This window comes from Sorex araneus, chromosome 2 (assembly GCF_027595985.1).
Source record: "Sorex araneus isolate mSorAra2 chromosome 2, mSorAra2.pri, whole genome shotgun sequence".
In the NCBI taxonomy this organism is placed as follows: domain Eukaryota; kingdom Metazoa; phylum Chordata; class Mammalia; order Eulipotyphla; family Soricidae; genus Sorex; species Sorex araneus.
Window position 1 is genome coordinate 347,000,564 of NC_073303.1, and position 27,595 is coordinate 347,028,158.

General features: G+C 37.4%; 1 protein-coding gene across 2 annotated transcripts in view; it reads left to right on the plus strand.

Annotated features, from left to right (window-relative positions):
- Positions 1–27,595, plus strand: part of KIAA1328 (KIAA1328 ortholog) — a 312,654-nt gene that overhangs the window by 228,656 nt on the left and 56,403 nt on the right. For both annotated transcript variants that reach the window (XM_055129540.1, XM_004606086.2), the window contains one exon: positions 17,641–17,816. In XM_055129540.1, coding sequence (XP_054985515.1) covers positions 17,641–17,816 — 176 coding nt within the window. The remainder of the gene's footprint in view (positions 1–17,640; positions 17,817–27,595) is intronic.

Consider the following 27,595-nt stretch of genomic DNA (forward strand, 5'->3'; position numbering starts at 1 on the left):
AAACATACCATTAAAGTAGAAGAACGAAGATGTAATTTATCTCTCTCTGGCTCAAATTTAGGAATTTCCTTTAATACTGGACTATTCACAGTAACTTGATTTTCAGTAGTCAAAATCTGGAATGTGGGTGAGTGGATAAATAAATGAAAATGCATATTATGGACTACTACTCAGAAAGAAGAACCCTTGATACATGCAGCAACTTAGAGGTAAAGAAGGCAGTGTAAAAAAAATAATTGCATCATGTTTGGCTGTATTTATATGGATTTCAGGAAAAAACAAAGCTATAATGATAGAGAATATAAAAGTTGTTGATAGAGATTACGGATGGCCACAGATGTGACTACATAGGATTACTAAAGGAAGGATTTTTTAGGGTGATGAAACTATTTTGTATCTATTTTTATATAAATACATTTGTAGGAAAAGCTAGTTTCCAAAGCAAAAAATATTCAGTGAGGAAGAGTATTGTTGGTTTGCATTTCAAAATATCTCTAATATCAGATTAATGGAAGACAGCTGAATACTAATATTTGTGTTCAATTTGCTGTGGTAACACATATGTACCTCATGGAAAAATGTCACTGTATAATAATGAGAATAACAAAAGTAAACTAGACAACTAGCATCTTTGCATTTTTTTTTTTTTGCTTTTTGGGTCACACCTGGCGATGCACAGGGGTTGCTCCTGGCTCTGCACTCAGGAATCACTCCTGGCGGTGCTCAGGGGACCATATGGGATGCTGGGAATCGAACCCGGGTCGGCCGCGTGCAAGGCAAGCGCCCTACCCGCTGTGCTATTACTCCAGCCCCCGTATCTTTACATTATTAAGAAAATATTTCTTACACCCTTGCACGTCACCACAGAATCCTTGCTTTAGAGAGAGCAGAAACATGGGCTGTTTCTCACCTTGAATCTTATGTAACTCTCTACCTGTACGTTGATTGGCCATTAGACTTAATTTTCTTTAAGGAGATTTTCAACAACAGCCTGTGACCACTATTAAGATTTTTTTTCTTTTTAACCCCTGCAATGCACAGGGGTTATTCCTGGCTTATGAACTCAGAAATTACTCCTGGCAGTGCTCAGGGGACCATATAGGATGCTGGGAATTGAACCAGGGTCAGCCACATGCATGGCAAACGCCCTACCTGCTGTGCTATCATTCCAGCCCCACTATTAGGACTTTTGGCCAAGAAATTTGTAGGTCTCTGGTGTCATGGATTGTATTAAGCATGGTTCTAAAATTTTATACTACATGCATGCTTCATGGTCCAGTGATGTGGTGCAAGTGAAAGAACACATGACTTGCTTGTGTACGGCCATGAGTTTGATTCCTGGAATCCCTAAACAAACAAACAGTAAAACAATATACATGTTACTTATATTTGAAGATGCTTTTGGATATACCATAAATATATTCTCATACTATCTCATATCACATTTTTAAGGCATTATAAACCTAGGATTTGATAAAATTCAAATGGAGATTATAGATTTAAGAATGATCGTGTATGTCCATAATATAGCAAAGCGGTAACAGTTCACTCGGTCAGAATTCTATTTTATTCCCACAAATGCCTTCTGAACTAAAATAATTTTTTTTCGGTGTGTGTATGTTGGACCTCTTCTCTGTTTACATCCCTGTGGAAAGCATTTCTGGAGATTAAGAAAAAAGTAGGGCATGTTCTTTACATTTAGAAAATTGATGGTCTTGTGAATAATCTTTTTATTTTGTTTATGCCTGTGCTGCTTATATTGAACTGATATTTTCATCTTTTGGACTGATAACATTTTCTTACATTTTGAAATTCACATTTTCTTATTTTACATTGAATATGTATTAGTTGACTTAGAAAGCTATTCTTAATGAAGACCATAGAGAATTCTGAAGTCATTTCTAGGATTTGAGCAACAGAACTCTTACTTAGGTGGTTTAGTAATGACTACAGAACAAGATTTTATGTAGCTTAGCTTTGTCATCATTCTCTAATTTCTTCCTTAGTTACTTCTGGGAAAAATTAAAATTAAAAAGTAAAGGTTTGATGAATGAAATTCTGACTACATTCCATTTGATGAAGGAGAAAATTAAGATTAAATGACATCTTTACTAAAAATGAGGTTCCTAATTTTTATTTGGTGGATGACACATCTTTATGTGACACCCTGGCCTCTCTCCATAATTTTTATTTTGAGGTGCCTGACAGACTTGATTGCTTTGAAGTCCCAGAGATACCAAATGTCTTCTATTTCGCATTGTCTTCCAGTTTTCCAATAATTTCAGTGCATCAGTACCTCTTTTAATCACCTTCTCCTTAAAACAACAAAACCTTGTCATTGAGTCACTCCCTCCCTTCCTCTCCAAAGTTCTCCAGAGAACATAATGTATTTTCTTTGCTTTCACTTCCTGATCTTCTATTTATTCCTTTTCTGCTGTCTTACTCAACTAAAACCATGTTCTCCACAGCCACAAATATCCTAATTCCCAAATCTTTTTGCTTCTTTTTAATCTTCATTTTGCTTGACTTCTCAATAGCAAGTGACAAGCTAATCTTTTTAATATCTATCATTTCTCTGGGGATTTTTGGACACTACTCATTCTCTATTTATCTCTCTGCTGGAGATAACTCCCTGTTGACTTTTGTTTCCCCCCACCCCAGAGGATTTTACTGTTTCCTTTGCTTCTACCTACTATTTAAATATTGGCAGTTCCATCCTGTTTTCCCAATAGAAATCTCTTTGTAGGAATTTAGTTCATTTTCGTGACCAGATTATATCTCTGTGCTGATAGCTGTAGAATCTTATCTCAGACCCCAGCTTTTCTCTCCTGAGTTCTAAACCTGTTCTTGTAAACACATTATGGTATTGTCGACTCCAAATGATTTGCATACAGGTCTCTCAAATTCAAGGTTTTCAGCTGCAGACCAGTTATCTTTTCCCTTACCCCAGTAACCTATTTGTTCTTTACAATTCTAAGCAATTATACCATCCATCAAGTCAGCTAGACTATAGTAAATATTGAATACTTACTATGCATTAGATATGATGCTGTCTTTAATAGTATTTCATGTAATAGTAAAGTAAAATTATTATAATAGAAGCTAGCATTTAGGTAGTGATTTTATGCTAAGGCATTCTTTTGCATATTGTATTTATTTTATTTAATCCTCACAACAGACCCCCCTGAGTTGCATTTTATTACTGAAAAACAATTTTATTGAGAAAATGAACCAAAGAGGATCAGCAGCTTGCTTAAGAAGTCACATTTCAGTTTTGTGGTGGGAATGTGCAGCAATTATGAGCATCCAAACCATAAATGTAGCTGTCATAACCACACTATCTACATATAACAATAAAATAAAAGTCACATCTGTCAGAGCTTAAAAATAGCTATAAAGTACCTAGTTTTGCTGACACCAAAGCTGATTTCTAAACTATTATATTGTCTTAACTCCCCCTTAAGGTCAGACTCCACTCCTTCTTACATCATAGATTTCTATGTTATTTATGTCTCTATGGTCTTCTAGAGACCATTATTCTCTCCAGGACTTCCAAGGGATTTAACGTGGTCCCATAACTAAACACCTTACTAGGCTATAATAAACACCTTCTCTTTGGAACATCCTTATGTACTGCTCAAGTTAGAATACCATATAGATACATTATTCTCTTTCTGTATCTTCATGCCACAACACAGCTGACAAATAACATGTGCTCAGATAATATTTTTTGGATATCTGGAAATAAATTTTGTATTGATAGATATGGCAGTATATGGACTTATTGGAATCTTACCTTCAAATTCTTTGGTTTTGCGAACCACATGATGTGTTTTGCATTGTGCAAAAAATCAACCATCGTTCCTTTATTGGAGATGGAAAAGTCACACTCAGCAGTGTTCAGGAACTGTACCTGGCTCTGTACTCAGGAATGACCCCTGGTGGCACCCAGAAAACAGCATGCAGTGCTGGTGACCATATGTGCTGCCCAGGATCAAACCAGGGTCGGCCAAAGTGGAGGCATGCAAGCCAAGTGCCTTACCTCTTGTACTCTCCTTCTCCAGACCTCCTATATCTTTTTTTAACCTTACCCTTTCATGGGTGGAAGAGAAAAATTTCCCCATTATCTATCTAGGTTCTTCTAGGACTGATGTATGTATTAAATTAGCATCAGATATATTAATGGGAGATTTTTTTAAAATACCTCATTATGTACGCATGCATAATTGTCATGGAAATGAAGATTCCAAAGCTACTGAGAAAAATGTATTATATATATTGGGATAGGTGTCTCAGACTTCTAGGAAAGAGAAGGGAGATTTATGCTGAAGACCAGATACTTTGTAGATAGATATTTGCCTTGCCTTAGTGTTCTAGGTGGCTATGGAAAATTGAAAAAGTTTCTAGGGAACCTACAGGTATTTGTTGATCTGACATCAAATAATACACATGTCAAAATGATATATCTTGGAGACCCTGTTATGAACATTTTGAGGAATTCTGCTATGAATCCCTCCCTTTCCCTGCAAATTTTCTGTTACATTCATCAGCCTTCTAGAGCACTTTTTATGTACTGTATCATACTATCTCTACATATGTATTTATTGTTGAGCTGTTCTCTTCTTATTTACCTGTAAACATTTAAAGATCACTATAAAGATAATCTCTTTCTGTATCTTCATGCCACAACACAGAACTGACAAATAGCATATGCTCAGGTGATATTTATTGGATATCTATAAATAAATTTTATATTGATAGATATGACAGTATATAGACTTATTGGAATCTTACTCTTCAGATTCTTTGGTTTTGCAGTATTTTGTTCAGTGACAGGTTTATTTCTGGGGATATGAAAATTTAATGGATGTTTTAAAAAGTGGTTGAGTTCTAAGCAGTGAGGTTATGTGCCATCTGGCTTCATATTTATTGGTAGCCAAGTATGTGCAGAAATATCTAGAAACTCACAACACAAGAAATCATGATTTCTTTCTTTCAAAGTAGCAGGTGGAATTTAAATGTTAGCTCATTGGACCTCCTTTTGCTACTTGAATAACTAAGCACATCAGCAGATCCATAATATTCCATTTACAGATCAAGCAGACTATTTTTGCTAGATTGATTCATTGTGATGAACGGATAAACCAAATTAAAATCCATCATCACATCCCTGCATTAATTTCAAAATGAATTTAGTTGGTGTTAAATGGACATTTATTTTTATTGTCTCCGAGATTGGACTTTTCCTGCACTAAAGCAGAATAATGTATCTATATGGTGTTCTAACTTGAGCAGTACATAAAGATTAGTAAATAAGGCCCCATTAAAAATACTTATAATGTAAGTAACATGAGTCCCAATAGCATTTCTAATGTCCATTAATGCTTATTCTGAGGATCAGAGCTCATTTTACTGAGCCATTTAGTCAAACCGTGTGATTATTTAGAAAGTTAATTCATGCATACTAAAATCTAGCTTAAGTAATGCAGAGGGTAGGAGGTAAAACTCTGTGGAGACGATAGTCCTTTTTGTTATTTAATGATCAGCCATAATTAACTTGCAAATTTGAAATAATTAGAACAAATTAAAGGTATTTAACTTTGCCTCCCTAAAGAAAAATTCAAATTGCACCAAATGCAGCTTTAAATTATTCAAATCTCAGAGGTCTGGGCTAGATTTTTTTATAATGCCTTTTCTATGAGGAGAATACCAATCTGCTTTTTGTCAGAAGGCATCCTATCAAGTAATTGTTCTTTGTGTTTAATAAATGACAGCTATTCTTCTTTGTAAAAGTATTCCAGTCTCCCAAGACTACATCAGCATTTCCATGGCATTTTAATTCAATAAAACAAAAGGTTAATGTTTTTCTACTTTTTAAGGAATGCAAATACAAGTGGTATTCAGTTGGTCTTGAATGACATTTAAAATTTGCCATTCAAGCTCTCAGAAAGACTATCGCGATAGAAGATTTGAACAAAATTGAAAAGTTCAGAGGGCTTTGACTTATTAGAATTTTATTGTGCTTGAAGAATTGAGTGTTTTTCCTTTTCCCATCCTGCTCAGTGCTTCATCTCTAGTATTTTATGGTGTTAATTTATAGAGATAGAGCTCAATAAAACTTCATAACTTACCTATGACTTAAGTGACTTACACAGCATGGCAGCCCAAAATACCATGAGTTTTAGCCTCTTCTGATATCTTGATTTTTGATCATTTACCATCACTTTGACAGCTCCAACAGATGCTAAATGAGAATCATTGAAACTATTCCTAATAATTTTATGTTACCAGTGAATGGTGTTCTACATTAGTTGTAATCCTGCAAAGAATTTTGTGCACATTTTACCTGGGCTGTATTAAGTGATAAACATTGGTCATCTGCCAGTTAATTAGGTTTTGAGTTTCTGGTGCCTTATACAGTGAATGATTGGATACAAAGTCAGTGAATGGGTCAATATAATTTTGAAATTATTTCTACATCTAAGTTCATTGCATTTCATATTTAAAAGTTTATTACTTTTTGTATTTTCCACTTTGCTTTTAATAGCTCTATTGAAATATAATTTATATTTAGTAAAATGCACACAAACTTGACATTTTAACAAAATAATACTCCAACTGATAAAATTCTCATCACCCCAGAAAATACACTGTGCCACCTTGAATTTCCCACATATCCCAGTGAATCAGGCAATAGATGATCTAATTTCTATTATTTAAGATAATTTTGCTTATTCTGAATCTTTATATAAGTATTATATTTTATGCATGTAACTGGTATATTTTGCTTACTAATGTTTTGAGATTTTTTTTTCAATTTTAGCTTAGGCACTGTAATTTGCTGTACTGTTAATAATAAACTTTCAGGCATATAATGTTCTAGCACTACATCCACCACCATTACCCATCACGTATGTCTCAAAATCCCTCCCCTCTCACCCTATCTGGCCTTACCCTTTGGCAAACTCAGTTCTGTAAGCCAACACTCTAAGTCTGTTACCAATGGCCGTATGTCATTTGCTTCCTTTTTTCTTTATATATGAAATAGATCAATCTGTATTTGTCCGTACCTTCTGATTTCACTCAGCATGATACCCTCCGATTCTGTCCACATAGAGACAGACTGCATGATTTCAGATCTTAAAACTAAGTGAACCTCATTAATGTATATATATATCACAATTTCTTTATTTACTCACCTGTTGTTTATGCATGTCACTATATGTTTCATTAGTCTGCTCATTTTTTATTCCCAAAAATTATTCATTGTATGTACCATGATTAGATTATCGGTTAACTTGTGAATGGACATTTAAATTTTTTCCACGGGTAAAATGGACCCAGGGAAAAAAGAATACTGTACACATTTGTGTATAAATCTTTTAGTAGACATGTTTTCTTTTTCTGCTTCTGTTTCTGTTTTTGTTTTTGTGGTCACACCCAGTGGTATTCAGAACTTACTCCTGGCTCTGAACGAGCTCAGGGATCACTCCTGGCAGGGCTCGGTGGACCATATGGGGTGCTGGGGATGAAACCCAGGTCAACTGTATGAAGGTCAAGTGCCCTACCCACTCTATGATTCTATCTGGCACTGTTTTCTTCTTCTTCAATATCTAGGAGTGAAATGACTGCATCATGCACTACTATATTTACTTTTAACTATTTGTGAAACTTCAAATCATTTCCTAAAGCTCTATTTTACAACCCCACTAGTAAAGTATCAGAGTTGTGTTTGTTTCACATAACTGCAAGCAAAGGATTACTATTGTTAAGATTATTTTTTAAACTATTTTGGTTGACATGAACTGGTATCTTCGTTTTATTTTAAAGCTCTCTGGTGACTAATGTTGAGGTCCTAGGAAATATACCCACCCCTCTGTGTTCTTGTCTGGCTGGACAAGTAATCAAAATAACATCAGGTTAGGAAAAGAAAAAAAAACTTTCAATTTATTTCCCCAGGTAGCCATGATTATGTATATCCCAAATTCTGCAAAAAACAAAATTAAAAAAAAAAAGACAAGGTTTGTAAATCTGTCATTGAGGGCCACAGTGTTACGGATAGAGGAAGAAGAGTTTTCACATAACAAGAAGCAGGGATGGTCTCTGTTCTTAGTACAGAAAAGATTCTGAGATAGAGAGGACATATTTACAAAGTTACACATTTCCGAACAGCTTTCTTCTAGGCCAGGAAAGGGTACAGTGATTGCTTCTTTGATTAGGAAAAGAACAAGAGCTTGAGAAATGATCACTTCTTATTTGATTAAAGGAAGAGTGAAAAAGGGCAAGATCTTTCCAGCCCCTGGGACCTTCATTGCACTTGGCTCAAAATACTCTACAGGGTGTCGTTAGAAAACAATCCTGAAAAGCTTGTGGTTGTCTGACTTGAGTACTAATCATGATGAGCAATTTTTTTTCAATTTTATTATATATTCATGTACATATTAATAAAAGTTAAATCCTTTAACCAACTTTAATTGGCTAAATAACCCAATTACTCCATGTAGAATTATTTGTTTATTTTGGATACAGACCTTCATTATAAGCATTTTCATCATTAAATTGCTTGATACATCTTCAGATGTTACTAGGATGTGAACCCACATACAGACCTGCATATGCACATATTTATCTCTATCCTTTTGTCTGTATACCCACTCAAGTCAATGTGATTCACTTTTAATTTTGCAACTTTATAGTAAATCTTAAAAGCAGGATTATGACTGTTTTTCTTTTTAAAATTCTTTTCGTTATCCAAGGGTTTTTTTTTCTTTTTATATTCGGTGTTAAGTTCATCACTTTCTATTAGGAAAGTGGTATTATGACTAGATCAGTTTGAGAATTGATTTTCTTACTAATACTGCTTTGTAATCATTGAATATGGTATATCTACATTTTTATATAGGTACCCCTATATAAAATTTGCCTCAGTAACAATATGTAGTTTTCAGTGTAACTATCTTATATAATTTGTATTGACTCTATTGTCAATGTATAACTGTTGGATTACAAAGCGTTCATTTTTTTAATGTCTTGTAAAGTTCACTCTTGCTAAAAGCATTTCTTCTAAAAAGATTTATTTCTACAGATTCCTTAGGATTTCAAGTTCACACACACCTTCTGAATAATAACAGCTTTTGCCTCCCTAAGCTTGACTCCTTTGTTTCTCTTTCTTGTCTTATTGCTCAGAGGTGGTTGAATAAGACAGCCTTGCTTTGTTCTCAAGGAAAAGACATTTAGTAAGTCACCAATAAATCTAATTTTAAAATAGATTTTGGTAGGATACCTTTTATCATATTGAAGTAAATTCACCTTTATTTCTAGTTTACTGAGTTTTGTAATCAGACTTTTGTCAATATTTTTTCTGCATTTATCCATACAATCAAATGTATTGATACATTCAATTTTAATGTATCGATACATTTATTCTTTCAATGTGATGATGGATATGGATTTTTTTTAATATTAAGCTTTTCATTTTGGAAAAATACCCATTTGACCGTGATATAGTATCTATTTTATCTTTCAGGGTTTGGGGTTACAGCCACCTGTGCTCAGAGTTTACTACTGACTCTGTGCTTAGGAACCATTTCTAACGGACCCAGGAACCATTTGTGGTCAAGCCTAGGTCAGACACTGCAAAGCAAGCACCTTAGCCATCATACTCTCTCTCCAGCCTCACAATATAGTATCTTTTATATTGTGATTGCTAGATTGATTTTCTAACACCTTGTTGAGGATTCTTATATTAATGTTAATGAAGAGTATTAGTTTGTAATATTTTATTATTGTAAAAATAGTTGGGTTTGGGTATCACCACAATAACATGAGAAGTATTCCTTCTTTCATGGGGTAAAATTTTGAATGAAATTTGTAATATTTTTAAAATATGATAAAATTTACCAGTTAAAATATCTAGTTTACTTTCTTTATGTGATGTTTTATTATAAAACCAATTTCTTTAATAGACATGGGGCTATTTCTGTTCATGTGACTTCTTGAGTCAGCTTTACCAAATTATAGTTTTAAAAAGCATATATATCTCATTCACACACTCGGTGATTGACTACAATGGCATGCAGTTGTTCAGGAAATAGCCATAATGTTCTTTCACTACCTCAGATCTGTGGGGATACTCTCTGATTCCTGTGACTTGTCAATTGAGTTTTCCCTTTTATAAATGGGCCTACCTATGAGTTTGTATCATTTCCTTAATTCTCAGATTTCTCCTTTGTTTGTTTCCTTCCTTTGTTCCTGTTTTTCTCATTTCATAAGGTGAAATGTATCATTGATTTTAAAATTTTCAGTTAGAAGTATTTAAATCATTTTCCCTTTAAACACTACTTCTATATTCCTCAACTTTTTGTTGTGTTGTCTTTTGTCTCATTATTTTAGTGTAACAGTTTTTCTTGAGATATTTTGAACCTATGAATTATTTAAAAGTATATTACATAATTTCCAAATGCTTGATATTTTTAAGTATCTTATTTATTTTTTAAATAACCCACCAATATGATTATATATTCTGTAAGCTTTCATTCTTTAGAAATAAAATTTGGTTTATGGCACAATTTTATACTGTCTATCGTGGTTAGTATTCCATGTGCACTTTTAAAAGTGTAAACTTGTTGTTAAGTATAATGTTTTATATATGTCAATTAAATTGATTAGCAGTATATTTCATTTTTGTAGCCTACTAAATTTTTCTTTTTTCCTATCAATTGGTAATGAAGAGATGCTAAAACCTGGAGATATAATTGTAAACTTCCAACTTTTCCTTTACTTTTATCTGTTTTTTTTGCATATATTTTTAGATGCATATGTATTTGAAATTTACATTATCTTAGGTAATATACCACTTTAATTGCAACAAACATTTCTTCATCTATGGCATTTTTTTTCATAATATATCTCTTATTTGACATTTTATAACCACTTAAGGGTACCTTGTTGGCTATCTATGTAGCATTTACTTCTTTCCATCCTGAAATTCACAAGTAAGGTTATGAAATCAATACACATTGGTATTCATGTTAAGATGAATAAATACTTAGGTTTGATCTTAGATCTTAAAAAAAAAGATGGATAAGTAGATCAATAGAACAGTCCAGAAATAGCCCTCCTCGCTCATATTTAATTGCTTTTTAACAAAGATGCCAAACACTTGGGTAGAAAGGAAAGTCTTTTAAACAAATAATGGTGGATATACTAGACATAGACAAGAAAAAAAAAACTAACCTTTGTTCTCAACCTATTTAATCCCCAAACTAATTTTATTATGGGGTACTAGAGCTTGATTCATAATGGAAATGCCATGGCAAGAAGTTTCAGAGCTTGGGAGCTGGAGAGATAGCACAGTGGGTAGGGCATTTGCCTTGCACACAGCCGACCCGGGTTCAATTTATAGCATCCCATATGGTCCCCTGAGCACCACCAGGAGTAATTCCTGAGTGCATGAGCCAGAAGTAACCCCTGTGCATCGCCAGGTACCATAGCACCGTCGTCCCATTGTTCATCCATTTGCTCTAGTAGGTACCAGTAATGTCTCATTGTGAGACTTGTTGTTACTGTTTTTGGCATATTGAATATGCTATGGGTAGCTTGCCAGGCTCTGCCGTGTGGGTGCGATACTCTCGGTAGCTTGCCAGGCTCTCTGAGAGGGACGGAGGAATCGAACCTGGGTTGGCTGCGTACAAGGCAAACGCCCTACCCACTGTACTATAGCTCCAGTCCACATAAATATATATACATTATACAATTATATATCATATATGTATATGTATATACATATATATATCTTAGTACACAAGACTCAAATTCTAACATGTTCACTGTATCACTGTTTCACTGTTATCCCCTTGTTCATCAGATTGTTCGAGTAGGCACCGGTAATGTCTTCATTTGTCCCTATCATGTGCTAGTGTAGCCCAATGGCGTCTGCTCACTCCAGGAACATAAGGACCCTCAGCATCTGTGACCCAAAAAAGAAAAAAAATTTCAGAGCTTGTGTTGTTGGGGCAGTAGCTATTGAAAAGAAATTAGGATTTTAAAAAGATGAGAAAGGGTAGCACGTGGTCACTCCACAGGCAATCATGCAGCCAGAAAGGAATGAGAGGGTCCTTACAGCAGACATAGCCTGGCCCGGGCCTAGTGAGTGGGGAGAGAGTTCAGATGGGTATATATTGGCAGAAATACCCTAGAGCTGCAGATGATGGTAGTTATTTGATCATGATGGTGAAAGTAAAGATGATAACAGCGATTAGAGAATATTATTTCCATACAAGAGGACTAAGTAAAAACTACATTAAGGAAAGTGATAGTCACTTTATTTTTCACTGTTGGACTGGAGAGACATATAGAACAGGAGAAAATTAAAATGAACCATGTTGATTTGGTTGGAACCGTGTTGGAATTGGAGATAGTAACATAAGTTCTTTTTTTCCAAGATGTGGATATGAATATATGTGTGTATATACATACATATATATATATATGGGCTGGAGCGATAATACAGTGGTAGGGCGTTTGCCTTGCACGCAGCAGACCAGGGTTCGATTCCTCCATCCCTATCGGAGAGCCCGGCAAGCTTCCCAGAGTATCTCACCCACGTGGCAGAGCCTGGCAAGCTACCCGTGGTGTATTCGATATGCAAAAAACAGTAACAAGTCTCACAATGGAGATGTTACTGGTGCCTGCTCGAGCAAATCAGTGAGCAACAAGATGACAGTGACACAGTGATATATACACACACACATATACATATACCGTATACATGTATATGTGTGTATGTATGTGTGTTTTCTCTTGCCATCCTCAGAGGAATCACATCCTGAGTTTTAAAAAAATCAAAAGGAAGAAAGAGACTGAGATGAGTGCAGCATAGTGATGGAGGGCTGATTAATTCATCTTCTACAGGTGAGACTAAATTTGTTGCTTTTTTAAACTTCCCAGTTAATTTTGATATGTGAACAGGTCAGAATATCTCTCCAAAATTCCCAGCTGAAGGGACCACTAAGTAAATGATGGTTAGAGGGCTCACTTGGGATGGTACATGCGTCCTGAAAGTAGACTATGGACCAAACATGATGACCACTTAGTATCTTTTGCAAACCAAAACACCCAAAAGAAGGGAGAGAGTAAGAGAGAATGTGCCTGCCACAGAGGCAGGAGGGTGGGGGCGAAGGGGTCGAGGTGGCGGGATGGATACTGGAAACATTGGTGGTGGAGAATGGGCATGGGTGGAGGAATCGGTACTTGAACATTGTATGACTGAAACATAATTATGCAAGTTTGTAAGTCTGTAAAATAAATTGTAATGAAGCATGTAAATTTTCAGATGCTTTTAAGTAATTTTCTGTTCATAATGGCAAAAATAAACAAGTTTAGATTTTCTGTTACACATAAAAAAAAATTCCCTCCCCCAAATTGCCATGTTTTCTGACAGGACTATTGTAAAGACTATTCATTCTATCATATCTAGTAAAGAACAGAAATTCAGTGCCAGACTTTTCTTCTCATTCTAACCTCTATCTACTCTCTGGCTTAACTTCTTTATGTGACTTTCAGTATAATCAGTCGTACTGAAATCCATCCCTTCCTTTCTTGTCTTCCATTATTAACCCACTGGGAATTTGATTTCCACTCAGAGTCACCTACTTTTCCTCAAGACACCATGTGCCCTTGTCTCTTCAGGATTCCAATATCCATGTGGTTGGTCTGTGCATTACCATGGATAGAGTGTTTCTCTTGCACAGTTCCCTCCAATTCTCTTCAGCAACATTATCCTGTGCCCATATGGAACTTGCTCTCTGTCACCTACTGCGATGAGCAAAATCCTTGATCCTATCTCTGTTGTCCAGCATCTTCCCCTACAGCTTGTTCATATCCTCATTCTACTATATGGATTTGTTAAAGAAATTTTATGTCTTGTTTCGTCTATTTTTGTTGTTATTGTTTGTTTGTTTGTTTTGGAGCCACACCTGGCTGTACTCAGGACTTACTCTTGGCACAGGGATCACTCCTGGCAGGTTGGGGGATTGAACCTGGGGCTGCCAATTGCAAGGCAAGCACCCTACCTGCTGTACTATTGTGCTCTGGCCCTTATTTTGTTCTTATTTTATCCTAAAGAGTCATCTAAATCCTTCACTTCTCATTTTATCTGTCAGCCAGTCAATCCTCTCCCCATCACCCACCCCCCCGACGTCCATTTTCTTGTACACCTACATTCTAATGAAGTAGTTGACCTTAACTCTTCTATTATCAGTACGCTTTATTTCGCTTTATTTCCTTCATCCTCTCTTTGTTCTTTTGGAAGGTTGGGGGAGTGGAAGACAGGAAGATGGGCCGGGTACACCTGCTTTGTTCTCCCAATAAAATGCTGGCCTTGCCTTATCTGCTTCTACATACATATACCTGACCCTAATAAAAAATGTATGATTTCCAATCCTAGTAGGCCCTCAATATTGCAGAACAGTAATTTTTCTTGGTCTTGGTCTTTTTGTTCCTTCATTTTGGCTTTGTATGTTCAGGATACCATGGAGTGCCCGCGATTAAATATTGAACTTCTATGGGGGCTTGCTCATGTAACACATGTGCTCCAACACTTTGAGCCATCTCCCCAGCCCCTATTTCTAAGTTTCATTGTTGCACTTTCATCAGTGTAAAAAATTCATCAGTGAATTTTTCTAGACCTTCACCTCGCTCCTGAGTATCCATTTTTTAATTCACAGAAATTTACCACCTCCTCCATCAAGAAAACATTTCCTCAGTTCTGTCTGTCACCCCGCAAGACTGGTCGGTCAGCACCTAGCATAGAAGCTTCTTAGCAATTAAACCCTTTGATTTCTTGAAATATCTTTCTAGACACTTTTCAGATACCTCAAATTATATTTATTTTTCCCTCCATTGATCCTTTATCTACACAGAATTCTTCCAACAATTCTCTAAATCTTTTTCTGCCTCGTTCACATTCAACTACTACTCTCCAGTTCTGCTAATTTTAAATCTTAAATGCTACTGTACCCATACCTTCACTGACACTGAATATTATATTTTCCAATTATATGAAAAGGTTTTGACTTTAGGTTTAGGGTTTGATTTTTTTTAATAGAACTTCTTATATTATTTGCATACCTCACGGGAAAATCTAGTTGAGAGATAGTTTGTAAATCACACAAAGATGTGTGATAGATAAACCATAGTCAAAGATGACATGAGTCAGAATTATATTGAGCATAACATAAGAAAATGTGGTTTTCTTTGAGACATTACTAAAGGAATAGTGAAAGGTAAGCATAGAAATAAATGCAAAGCAATTTTTATGTAATCATCTTTATTGTAGGGAAGTGAGAAATCTGTTTTTATAGGAGTGGGGGTTATAATATAGTGGGGGTTATAATAAAGGTACAGAAAAGCCTTTATGTAAAATTGAATAAAGAATCTCAAACAATTGGTGTTAGGAATAATGAATATTAGCTTATGTTAGGAGCTTAATTGAGTGGAGAATGAGAACATTTTAGGAAAGCCTAAAGTTTCGGTCACATTAACTTTTCAACAATAACAAGAAGAAATATAGTTATTGTATTTGCCTTGGTTCAAAAGATTCAGAATAAGGAGATTTATCTTTTACTCACAGTGAAATAGTTTTCTTCTTATTTTTCTGTACCCTCAATAGAAATTATGACAGAAAAGTGAAAATACACTTCACTAGGGAGTACACATGGGAAACTGACCCTTGGGTCCTGAGAAATCATTGTTTCCAAGAGTATCAACTTAATACATTATATTATGCCCATCTAAAGCCATACCCGTAATAATTTTGTTTCTTTACAGCACCCTGAATGGTCATTTAATTGTTCATTTTTGTTAATAATGTATAATGTTGTCATGATCAAGCTCTTAACTTATACTTAAGCATTAGGCACTTTGGCCAGGCCCATCTCGATGCCAGGGTAGCACACAACTCACCTCTTGCCCTGGGTCCGTCTCGTCCCTCAGCAGGACCCTGCTTTTGGGGGTGCTAGGAAGTAAGGGCAGCTGAGGCTTAGGTCGAGAGAACAGATGCCCAGAGGAAAATATGATGTAGAGTCAAATGACTCCCAGTTTACAAAAGCATGGCATTTGCTAAGTCTTCCTGTGTCCATACAAAAAGGACATGGCTCTGAATAAACTATGCAAAGGACTCAAGGAGAAGAGAAAAACAATATTTACAAATCAACCGAACACTAAGAAAGAAGTTACAAATAAACAAAGAGGAATGGGAGCACTGTAACGGGAGTAACCCAATAAACCTAAACTACCTGAGGCTATGTAATCCTACATGGTGTGAGTAAACATTACTGAATATTCTCATCAGGTCCGACTAGAAGCCTAGTGCCATTAGTTTATGTGATTTGAACCATGGTAAGGGCCACCTGAGATTTATTAACAAATCTAGTAATTCTCTTTCAACTTATTCCTGGACAGAGACCATCTTTGCTCCTGGGGATGTGTGAGACATCTAACTTGATTTTTTTTTAGAATCATACTTTTGAATAACCGCTTATTCTTCACTTTAATTTTCATATTGTTGATAGACATGGGGAACATAACCAAATTGTCATGAGTCTGTGGTGAATTTAAACAGAAACAGAGAGATGGTGAAATATTTTGGGGTATGTAGCGTAACACCTTTATCTAAATAAAGTGTTATGTGAGAAAATGTGTTAGGGTTCAGAGCAATAGTACAATGGATAGGGCACTTGCCTTGCACAAAGCCAACCTGGAACCTAGCACCCCAAATGATCCCTCATGCACAGCCAGGAGTAAGCTCTGAGTACTGCCGGGTAGGGCCCAAAAGCCACAAAGAGAGAGAGATGTTTATTTTAATTAAAATGTCTTTTACTCTGGGGGCTGGAGCAATAGCACAGCGGGTAGGGCGTTTGCCTTGCACGAGGCCGACCCGGCTTTGATTCCCAGCATCCCATATGGTCCCCTGAGCACCGCCAGGGGTAATTCCTGAGTGCAGAGCCAGGAGTAACCCCTGTGCATCGCCAGGTGTGACCCAAAAGGCAAAAAAAAAAAAAAAAAGCAAAAAAAAAAATAAATAAATAAAAATGTCTTTTACTCTATATTTGCTTTATTGACAATAATGAAATATTATGAGGACATAGGTTATTTCTTCCACATGCTTTGTATACATTAAAAAAAATGCTACAAAAATTGAGAAGAAGAAACACATTTTAAAGCAAACAGGTGATGTTTTAATTCCTACCATTCATTTTTAGTACTTGGGAACATTTTTGTTCTGTAAATCTTATTTTAGCTTACCTTTTATTTCTACAGATATTCTGGTTCTTAGTCATACTCTATGACTATTAAAGGTTTTGTATGTCTAAGCCTCATTTCCACAACTTCAAATAAAAGATTTTTGAGGAAAAGAAAATTTCTTCTCCAAAATTGTTATGATGGAACACAAATTAAACTTTCAGCAAATTTTTATTTAAATTATACTCCAGTGAAAAATAAGGAAAAAAAGGATTAGTCGTTGGTTTTATTTTTATTTACTAATTTTTGTCATATATTACATTTGATTCACATTTAATTTGTATGCTTTTGGCATCTCCTTCTGTGCTCTCTAAGCCCATTCATGTTTGTTCTTTTCAGCTTACTGACTTCAAAAAATGATGACTGGCTTCTTGGAACATCACCATCTATCAGGAAGTACCAAGACTCCATAAACAGCGGAGACAGTAAAAAGGAAAAGAAGACCGTTGGGTTTCAGTCACAAGTAGAAGATGATGCCTCGTGGACATGTCCAAAAAAAGATCAACCTCAAAGAGGTAAATCTAGTATCTGCAAGAGGCAAAATTAGTATCTAGTAGAGGGCAGGTCTTTATTGGTAGCCTCAGTCATGAATTCTGGTGATTTCCCCCAACTATTAGCTAAAGGTAAGTGTTGCAAACGAACATGTGCTCACCAGGCCATAGGTGGCACATCTAGTAGATCAATGAAATACATCATTTTTTTCCTTAGAATATTATGAGAAGCTATTCCACTTGTTCTTCTTTTTGCAGGGAGCAAACTAAGAATTTTTCAGCAGTAAGTATGATCATAGACAGAAAATAACATTCAGAGTAAGTAAGGAAGACAAGAAACTGAACATAAATCTCTATGGGAAAGTAAACTCTAACAACTCCAATTAATTCTCAATTAATTGAAAGTATGGGATGGATGGGAAAGTCATGGTTAATTGTACATTTTTGCTAAAACAAAATGTCATAAGTCTGCAGCATGTTGCCTAGCAGTCTTTTAAGTGTCAGTAATCCTTCATATTTTATATGCCAGTGGTATTTTAAAAGAAATCAATTATAAATAACTGTAAAATGTTAAGTTAAACAGTCACATTTCACTGTGGAATTTCATTGTGTTTCCCTTTTGTTTCTGAAGTGGCTTTTGGCTTAATGTCTCCTGGAATCATTAAGGGGAAGGACATTGAAGCTGAGTTAGACAGAAGATGTGTACCAGCTACAAAGGACAAAAATAGTCTGGGTACCCTTCTGTTCACACTCTTTCCAAGCACTTTTCTGCTTATAACTACTTGCCCTGATTTCCATGTTACTTGTTTCTTTTTGAAATGGGCTACCACCTCTCTGCTTTGGGTATTATTTGTCATAATCTCTCTAGACACTCTAAAAAGATTTACTTATTTGAGAATTGGCGGTTCCTTATGAGATTACCTAGCAAGTATCTAAGAATAATCTCCATGCCTTTCCTCATCAGTTGCCAGCTTCTTGGTTTTGGGATTAATTGTTATTAATCTAGAAATTTTCTCTTGGAAATTGTTTAATTGAGAGAGGATAATTTGTCCAAATGTCATAAGGGAGACTATCCACATTTTGAAACAAAATGAAAAATTCGTTTTGTTCAACATAAAGTTCTGCAGCCCTTCATTATTTCAGGACAATGTAAAGCTTAATCATTATATTACTTAATTGTTTTCTTTGTTGAACATCTCTTTGTTTCTGGAGCAGAAACAAAACAGTTGGTGGAGACTTGTGTGACCGAATCTTTGTGATTGTCTGTTAGTCCTTTAGTCACAGGGAACTCTTACTTGGCTCCTTTCTTCCTAGTCATTGCATTTTGAGAGCGAAGAACCAGCCAAAATTGGTATGGGGGATACATTGCAAGGCATAACATAGTCTTCTCTTACTTGTCAACAAATTTGTGTTGTGTGTCAGCACAAAAATAAAATGGCAAAATGAGAAAAATACGGTGTAATAGCAGAGGGACAAATAACTTGTGTTATTGGTTAAGACCACAGCCCACATTAGAAAGCTGCAATTGAAAAGGCACTTTGAGGAAGGTATCATCAGGCCAGCCCTTGCAATGGTGGAGGTTAATCTCTCCCAGGCCAAGCTACAGAAGCCGGAAGCCTGGAAAGGGCTTGTGTCCAAAAAAAATCAATTTCTAATTTGAAGCAAAATCATTTTTGACTAACAGGGGTTCAGAACCCATTACTTTCTGCTGTATAGTCTGCTGACATTTCAGCACTTTCTGTTGTGCACAATGAATCCTAATAGTCATTTTATAATGTTGCTATACCAATCAATTTAACCGAGAGAAAGCTGTTACAGTTCTGCAAAGTTTTCAGGAACAGTTTTCACTCATGGTTTTTATTTTTTTCTTTAGTTTTTTTGTCCTTCCTTCTGGGGGTGGGGGATGGGGGCAAGAGGGTGGGTGCTGGTAGCAGGGGAAGTTGAAGCTTTGCAGTGGGGAAAAATGGGACTTTTTAAAGAAGTTTTAAGAAAAGAGTTAAGATATTCCTGTGAATATCTCCAGCTCATTAGAAAGGTTCTCTTGTATTTTCTTTTGTGGTGAAGCCATTGGAAAACCATGTTACAAAGGAACCAGAGGGGTTATGAAACACCATGTTGGTTGCCTCTCTGAGTCTCTCTGCTTATTAGAGAGCTGCAGATGACAACTCTGGGCAGTGACTGCATTGGCATTTGCTGTGACACCCAACCCTGTGGGAGACAGACTTTGCAAAGTATGCGTGGCATCCTGTTTATCATAAAGCCAGGGTACTAGTACTCATTACCTAACTAAGTGGCACGTCTTCATTTTGTGCCTCCTATGTGCTTCCCCTCACCTTTTGCACGTGTAAATATTTTCACTTGCATTTTACATTCTTCTATTCTTCCATTGTCCGTGAATCATTGAGGACCACCCACGTAGGACATTGACTGCAGACCCAGTCCTTCTTTGCCTTCTCTGCCCTCCTTGCCATACTATCAGTTTCTATACTACACATACACAAAAGACCTGATTTCTGTCTCAAGAAACAGCCTCATGATCACAAAACATCTGTGCAGTCAGAATTACACTCGAAATTATTCTTCACTCATCAGTGCTGAAGGTGTTCTATTTTAGTTGCTTTCATTAGCTTAGTGGAACAAGGAGGACATGGCTTAAGAAAATCTAAATTTGAGTCAAGAACATAAATCAGGAAATACTCTGTCTCTATTCCTCTTTCTCCTCCCTGCATGATGGTGTTTTTCGTCACATGCACCTTGCTTGCAAGAACCCTTCCTTCTTCCAAAGAAGCAATCATTGATTACTTTTTTATAAGACCCCTCACAGATAAGGCATTTTGTTGTTGTTGTTGTGCTGACTGGCTAACAGAAGCTTTCAGGCCACTGAGCACATGTTACAGAACTGAAATGTTAGATCTCAGGGGGTTGGCAATGCCGATTCCTAAGTACGGTGACCACTGAGGCATTCTAGCATCCCCTACCGCATTTAGAACTATTTTCAATTTGTTTCTTTTCTTTTCTTTTCTTTATAAAAAAATTTTTATTAGTGAATCACCTTGAGGTACAGTTACAAACTTACGAACTTCCGTGTTTGCGTTTCAGTCATACAGTGATCGTTTACCCATCCCTCCACCAGTGCCCATTCTCCTCCACCAGTGTATCCTTCCCATGTTTTTTTCCTTTTCCATCAACCTTTGTCCCCAAAAAAAATGTAGTTTGCAAGAAACTCACCCTAAAAAAATTGGATTTGCCTGATAGTATTCACCGTGCCCTTCATTCTGCTTTGGGGTTTGTTCTTTTTTTAAGTTATATCATTTATCACAACTATTTCTTACTTGAGGCTCCCCAGGGGAGGGGGTTGCCAAACACATTTTTCTTTCACTGGAAGATTATTATGGAGTCATCGGAAGTGAAAGAAAAATTTTCTGATTCCTTTAAGTGAACCTATGCTTAGAATCACAAGAGTGCCCTTTATAACCCACAAGTACATAGGTGATCTATGGGAGAGCTGACTCAGCGCCTAGGAACCAGGGTTGGGGGATGTGAATTGGGGGTGGGAGGATGTGACAGCAGAAAAAGGAACCTACTGATCTCCCCTGTCTATCTACTTTGCTCACCCAGGGACGTGTGTGGGGAACCTAGGACTGGTGAGTCTGTGATGAGCCCCCAACAGTGCAAATTCTACGTCTCACCAGCCCCACGAGGTGGATGTCAGACCACACCTGGGTCCACTTGTGCTGAGTTCCTCCTGATTTCTCAGGGAGCCATGGAACCCAGGCGTGAGCGATGACTTGCTCTTTGCAGGAAAGTCAACCCCTAGTTCTACCCAGGTTTTTCCAGGCCCCCTTACCTCACATCAGAATTTCAGAAAGAGACAAATAGTGAAGTAAATTGAGTTTATTAGGGAAATTTGCTTGGAGAACTGTGAAAGGAAAGAATGAGGGGGATCCATGTTCAAGGGAGAAAAAACACAATACAGGCTTCTCCGGCTTGGAGAAGCAAGTAGATGGGGCTGTTTCCTTAGAATGGGGAAATGCACCCTAAAGTACTCAGGCAGCAGGAATGTGGGCCATTTCCCCAGAATGAGAAAATGCCTCCCCGACCCCAAAAATGTTGCTAAGGTGCTTGCTAAGGGTGAGAGCTTAGAGCTGTGGACTTCTTTTGTGATTCTTAGCTTGGCCTTTCTGTCAGCAGTGGAGTCTCTCCCCCTGGAGCTCCAGCCACGCGCTGGGCCTGGAATTCTGCATCTTTCAGGTGGTCTCCTCAAATGGGTCCTGGGTCTCAAAGGTCTTCATACCTCTGGATTAGTTTAGGTTCCAGACAATGTTTTTCCCAAGGTCCCCCAGTCTCTCTGCCTGCAACATCTCCTATGATGCACCTCATTATATATTTGGTTGAATGGATTAATTTTTGTTTGTATGTCCTTGCCCCATTTTTCTACATCTAATCAAACCTTTGTACCTTATTATCTGCAGTGATTTAGTGATGTAAGAGATGTGTGTGCACGACATTCAAAGTCCTTGTGGTGACTCATTGGTAATGTCAAATCAGTATGAGTGTGCTCTTAAAAACGGCACTGCCTTGCAAGTCAAGATGACTGTGGGGGTTCATTTGTTTTCTTTTTTCTACTTGAGATTAATTTTATGTACCATAAAATTGTCTCCATTGTGAGACGTTACTGGTGCCCACTCGCCAAATCGATGAACAACGGGACAACAGTGCTACAGTGCTACCATAAAATTGGACAGCTCTTCATGTACAGTTTGATAAACTTTGATATATGTAAAGTTTACATTTATTCCTGTGACTATCACCTAATTAAAATATGGTACTTTGCTATATTCATGAAAGTACCCTCGTGTTCCTTTCTGCTCAGTCCCCACCAGACTCTTTAACGTTGACTTACGAAGAGCTGCTATTGTACTGTCATCACAATGACTGTTTCATGATAAAATGTATCTCCAGTATGCCTCCCTCTCTTATAAGGAAAGAGTCATATTAGATTACAGCCTATCATGTGACCTTGTCTAATTCTTATCATTTCTTTAAAGACCCTGTCTCCAAATTAGGGTCAGAGCAATAATGCAACAGGTAAAATGCTTGCTATTTTTTTTTTGAAGTAGGATGCTTGTATATGGTCCCCTGAGTCCCATCAGGAGCAATCCCTGAGCAACACTGGGTGTGGCAAAAAAATCAAAAAACAACAGAAATAATATTCTCTGGTGATCCTATTGGAGCAACTGGAAGCCCAGCAAGCTACCAAGAGTATCCCGCCCTCACGGCAGAACCTGGCAAGCTACGTGTGGTGTATTCGATATGCCAAAAACAGTAACAAAAAGTCTCACAATGGAGAGAGTTACTAGTGCCCGCTCTCGAGCAAACTGATGAACAATGGGACATGGGACGACAGTGCTATAGTGCTACCCTGTTCCCAGATAGTCATATTTTACATCAAAGTGTACTACAAAGCAATAGTAATCAAAACTGTGGGGTACTGGCCTATAGATATATATAATGGAAAATATATATGTATTTTTCTGTATAAACATATGCATTCATATAAATATAAATTTCTGCTCACAATTATATTAAGTATGTGTTTGTGTATATCCTCATGACCTCATAATCTTGGATTAGGCAATGGTTTTTAGATATTACACTACAAGCAAAAATCAATAGAACTTCTTGAAAATTAAAGATTTTTGTTATATGTATGAAAGAGCACTATCAGTAGTATGAAGAGACAACCCAAAAAAACATGATAAACATTTACAAATCATGTAGCATATATCCAGAATATATAAGAACTTGCAACTCAATAACAAAAGTCAAACAATCCAATTAAAACTGGGCAAATGAATTTATATGTCTCTTAAGAAGGTACACAATGATTAATAGGTACTTGAAATTATGTACAGCATACTAATCATTAGAGAAATTCAAATCCAAAACCATAGTGAAAAACAATTCACACATACAAGGATTTCTACAACCTTTAATTATTGTCATTATTTTTGTTTTCTTATTCTTATTTATTTTGTACTAATTTGGCCTTTTATTTTTAATCTTAAGTCAAAGCCTGCAACCGCAGCTCTGGCTCCCAGGGGAGGGCTTCCTGGCCGGGGGCCGTGGGGGGCGCAGTATTGTCCATTTTGAGAAACACTGGTCTAAACATTGCTTTGCTTCCTTCCACAAATTGTGATAACTTGTGTTTTCGTTACCATTCTTGTGTTAGTAAGGCTAAAATACCAGGAATGTGTGTGTGCTGGTCAAAGTGAAAAATCACATAATCACTTTAGAAGCAGTTTGTGATCCATTACTGAACACAAAGAACAAATACTCTGTATCCCAGCAATTTCAGAATGTTTAGAGAGGATTTCAGACTCACTGTGATTAACCTACAAAACCATTCATACAGTTGTATCCAGTTCGGATAGGCTAAAATATAGTAACAGTTTGACTGATTAAAGGGAAACCTGGCTTAAAACATGTTTCTTCTTTCTGTAATGATCCAGTGGTAAGGGTTCAGCTTGACCCTGGCTCTACTCCCAAGAATGATGGCTCTGCCATATTCTGCCTTTCAAGATCACCTTGAAGGATGACAAACTTGGCCCCTGGCCAAATTCAACCCACTGTTTGTTTTTAAAAACAAAGTTGCATTGAAATACAACCACCTCTGTTTTTACACAACTGGTCTATGCCTCCTTCCAGGCTCCAAACGCCATGTTGAATAGCTGTGGCAGTTGCTGGATGATCCACAAAGCCTTTGTTCTTTCACTCTGACACTTCACAGGAAACTACTTGCTGGGCCTGCTGTAGCAACTCAGGAAAGAGTGAGGAGATAATGCTCTAGGATGCGTAAACCAAATTCTAACAGTTGTAGGTATATTTCCCCCACACTAGCAGGATACCCAAGAAATCAGCTTAATTCTCACACCAATTCCTCAGAATCTCTCTGTCGTCAGTCTGTCTCTCAAAAACAGCCCTCTGCTTCAGCTGCAAACTGCCCCCTCCTCAGACTGCTCCTGACCCGCTCTGAAGTGAGATTCTCACAACCTCCTCCTCAGCTGTGATTTAATTTGCTAGGCCAACTCACGCAACTCAGGAAACCCATTCAATCACGAGGTCACTGATCTGTTACAAAGAATTTACTAAACATATAAATCAAAACAGCCCGTTGGAAGAGATGCATAGGATGACATATGGGAAGTAGGTAGAGAGTTGCTCTACCCTCCCAAGCAATCCATTCTGCCCAGATCTCCAAAGTACCCAAAAACACTGTGGTCATATTTCCTTGGGATTTTATGTGGGTGTCAGGACAAAGAGTGATGGATTAAGTCATTGGCCATTTGGCAACAGAACTCAACTTCCAGTCTCTCTTCTTTGACAGTTCTCCCCTTTCTAATTAGTTGGTCCGTTGCCACCATCCTCAGGTGTTTTCCCAAAGTTATCTTCATTAACATAACAATAGACACTTTAAAGAGTCAGAACAATTCAATTCGAGATCTTTTGGAAACCGTGAGCCTGAGCAGGGGAAGTGAGGATGAAGACTCAATATGTATGAGAAATACACTTTGATCATCTAAATGACAATGATATTAATAAGTCACATTATTGCAGGTATGGAGTCGTACTTCACATAGGCTTTTATAGGCTGAAGTGTGACACATAGAATGTCCACTAGTTTTGTGAAAACACACAAGTATGCAGGAGACTGGGAATTAAAATGTAGCTGTGTACCTCTCGGAAAGTGAGGACAGTGGATTTGGGTGGATAACTAGCACCCTCTGCCACCACAGCATTTTGTCCTTACAGCTCAAGTCTAATGAATTGCAGCCCCATTTAGAAGCCCTCGAAATGTCTACCCATGGCAGCTCAGGGGCCAAAAGCACAGCTCAGCTTCCCACCTGAGGCCAGGTAGGCCACGAGCTCTATTCTCAGCAGCGCTGCTGTTGGGGTCCCCAGCGCCACAGGTATGCAGTGTCCAGCATAGCACCACGAAGTGTGCATGCGTCCAACGTGTACATCCTCAACCCCTGGGAAGTGCTACCCCAACCACATTCAAAACACAGTAAAAGTGCACCGTCTCCAGCACGAGCCAGTGCCAGTACCACCAGCCAGGGTATGTGACCTCTAGTCAGCACAGCTACCAAAAAAGAATGGGGAATTTTGTTTGTTTGTTTGAGTCACATCCGGCAATACTCAAGGGCTACTTCTGGCTCTGCACTCAGGAATTACTTCTGACGGTACTCAGGGGACATATGGGATGCCAGGAATCGAACTCAGGTCAGCCAAATGCAAGACAGACACCCTACCCACTGTACTATTGCTCCAGCCCCAGGGGGAATCATTTTTAACTCAAGAAAAAGACTAAAATTCTAAATGCTAGTATACTGTCTAATACAGTATATCAAAACAAACTTGCTTTATAAATGCCTGCAGATAAATCTTACAGGTACAATATTGAGCCAAAAAAGGTCTCCAAATGAATATATGTTTCTATTTTTATAAAAGTTCAAAAGCAGCAAAACCAGACCGTTTTTTTTTTTGTTACAAGCTATAAGGAATAAAAAGGGAATGATCATGAGAGTAACTGCCTCCTTGAGGTGAGAAGAAATGGCAATCAGGAATGATAGTGGTCAATATTACTGATGTTTCTCGTTTTGGGAAAGAGTTTTTGATACTGGAATTTATCGTTTATTCATAAAATTAAAGTTATCATAGAGTTCATCTTTAGGGGAGGGGTAGGAAGTGGGGTTGGTGGTGTTCACCTGCTAGTGCTCGGGGCTTACTCCTGGCTCTGCACTTAGGGTCACTCCAGGCATTGCTCTGGGAACCGTATGCATGTAGTACTGCTTGGGATTCGAGCAGGGGTTGGCTCCAGGCAAGGCAGGCGCCTTACGTCCTTTACTATCTCTCTGGCCCCTAACTCGGCTATTTTTAAGTTGCAAAATAAATCAGAGAACTCAGAAACAAAGTTTTCTTAAACACTGAACACTGAGAAGTTACCTTTATCCCAAGATACTGATTTTTGAATGGCTGTAGAACCTCTACAGAACATATATAGATCTATGTTTTATAAAATCCAGATATGTAAATATAATAAAATCCATTATGTTAGTTTAATTTATGTATGTAAAACCATTTGTACACGTAATTGTATTTAGACACATATATATGCCCCTATGATATATTCATAAACATATATTTGGGGCCAGAGACACAGGGTTAAGGCACATGCTTTACATGGAGCCAATCTCAGTTCTGTTCTCAGCAGGTCTATGCCCAGGTCCCCTGGGTGCCACCAGGTACAGTCATAGAGGCCCCAAAGCACTTCCAGGGGTGGCCCCGGATGTCTCCAAGCACTACTGGGGAGGCCCAGGTAATACCTGGCACTTCAGGACCTGAGCAGAGCTGCATCCTAGACCCTCGCATTGAACTATCAGTTCAGGTATTGGAAAACCATTGGGAGGTGCCCCCAAGCCCCCTAAATACCAGTTGGAAAGCCCCCTAAATTTTTTTAAAGGACCAGATAGGTGGCATAGCAGGTAGGGTGCTTGCCTTGCACGTGGCCTACAGTGGTTCAATTCATGGTACCACATACGGCTCCTGACCTTCTCCAGGAGTGATCCCTGAGCACAGAGCCAGGAGTGATCTCTGAACACTGCTGGGTGTGGCCCAAAAACAAAACAGAAAAAATAGAGAATTACATACCTGTTCATGAATTTTCTCTCCCTAGTGGATAATATTTACCAGGACTTGTATTTTTAAAATATGTGTATGACTCTGTGTGTGGGGGGGGGACA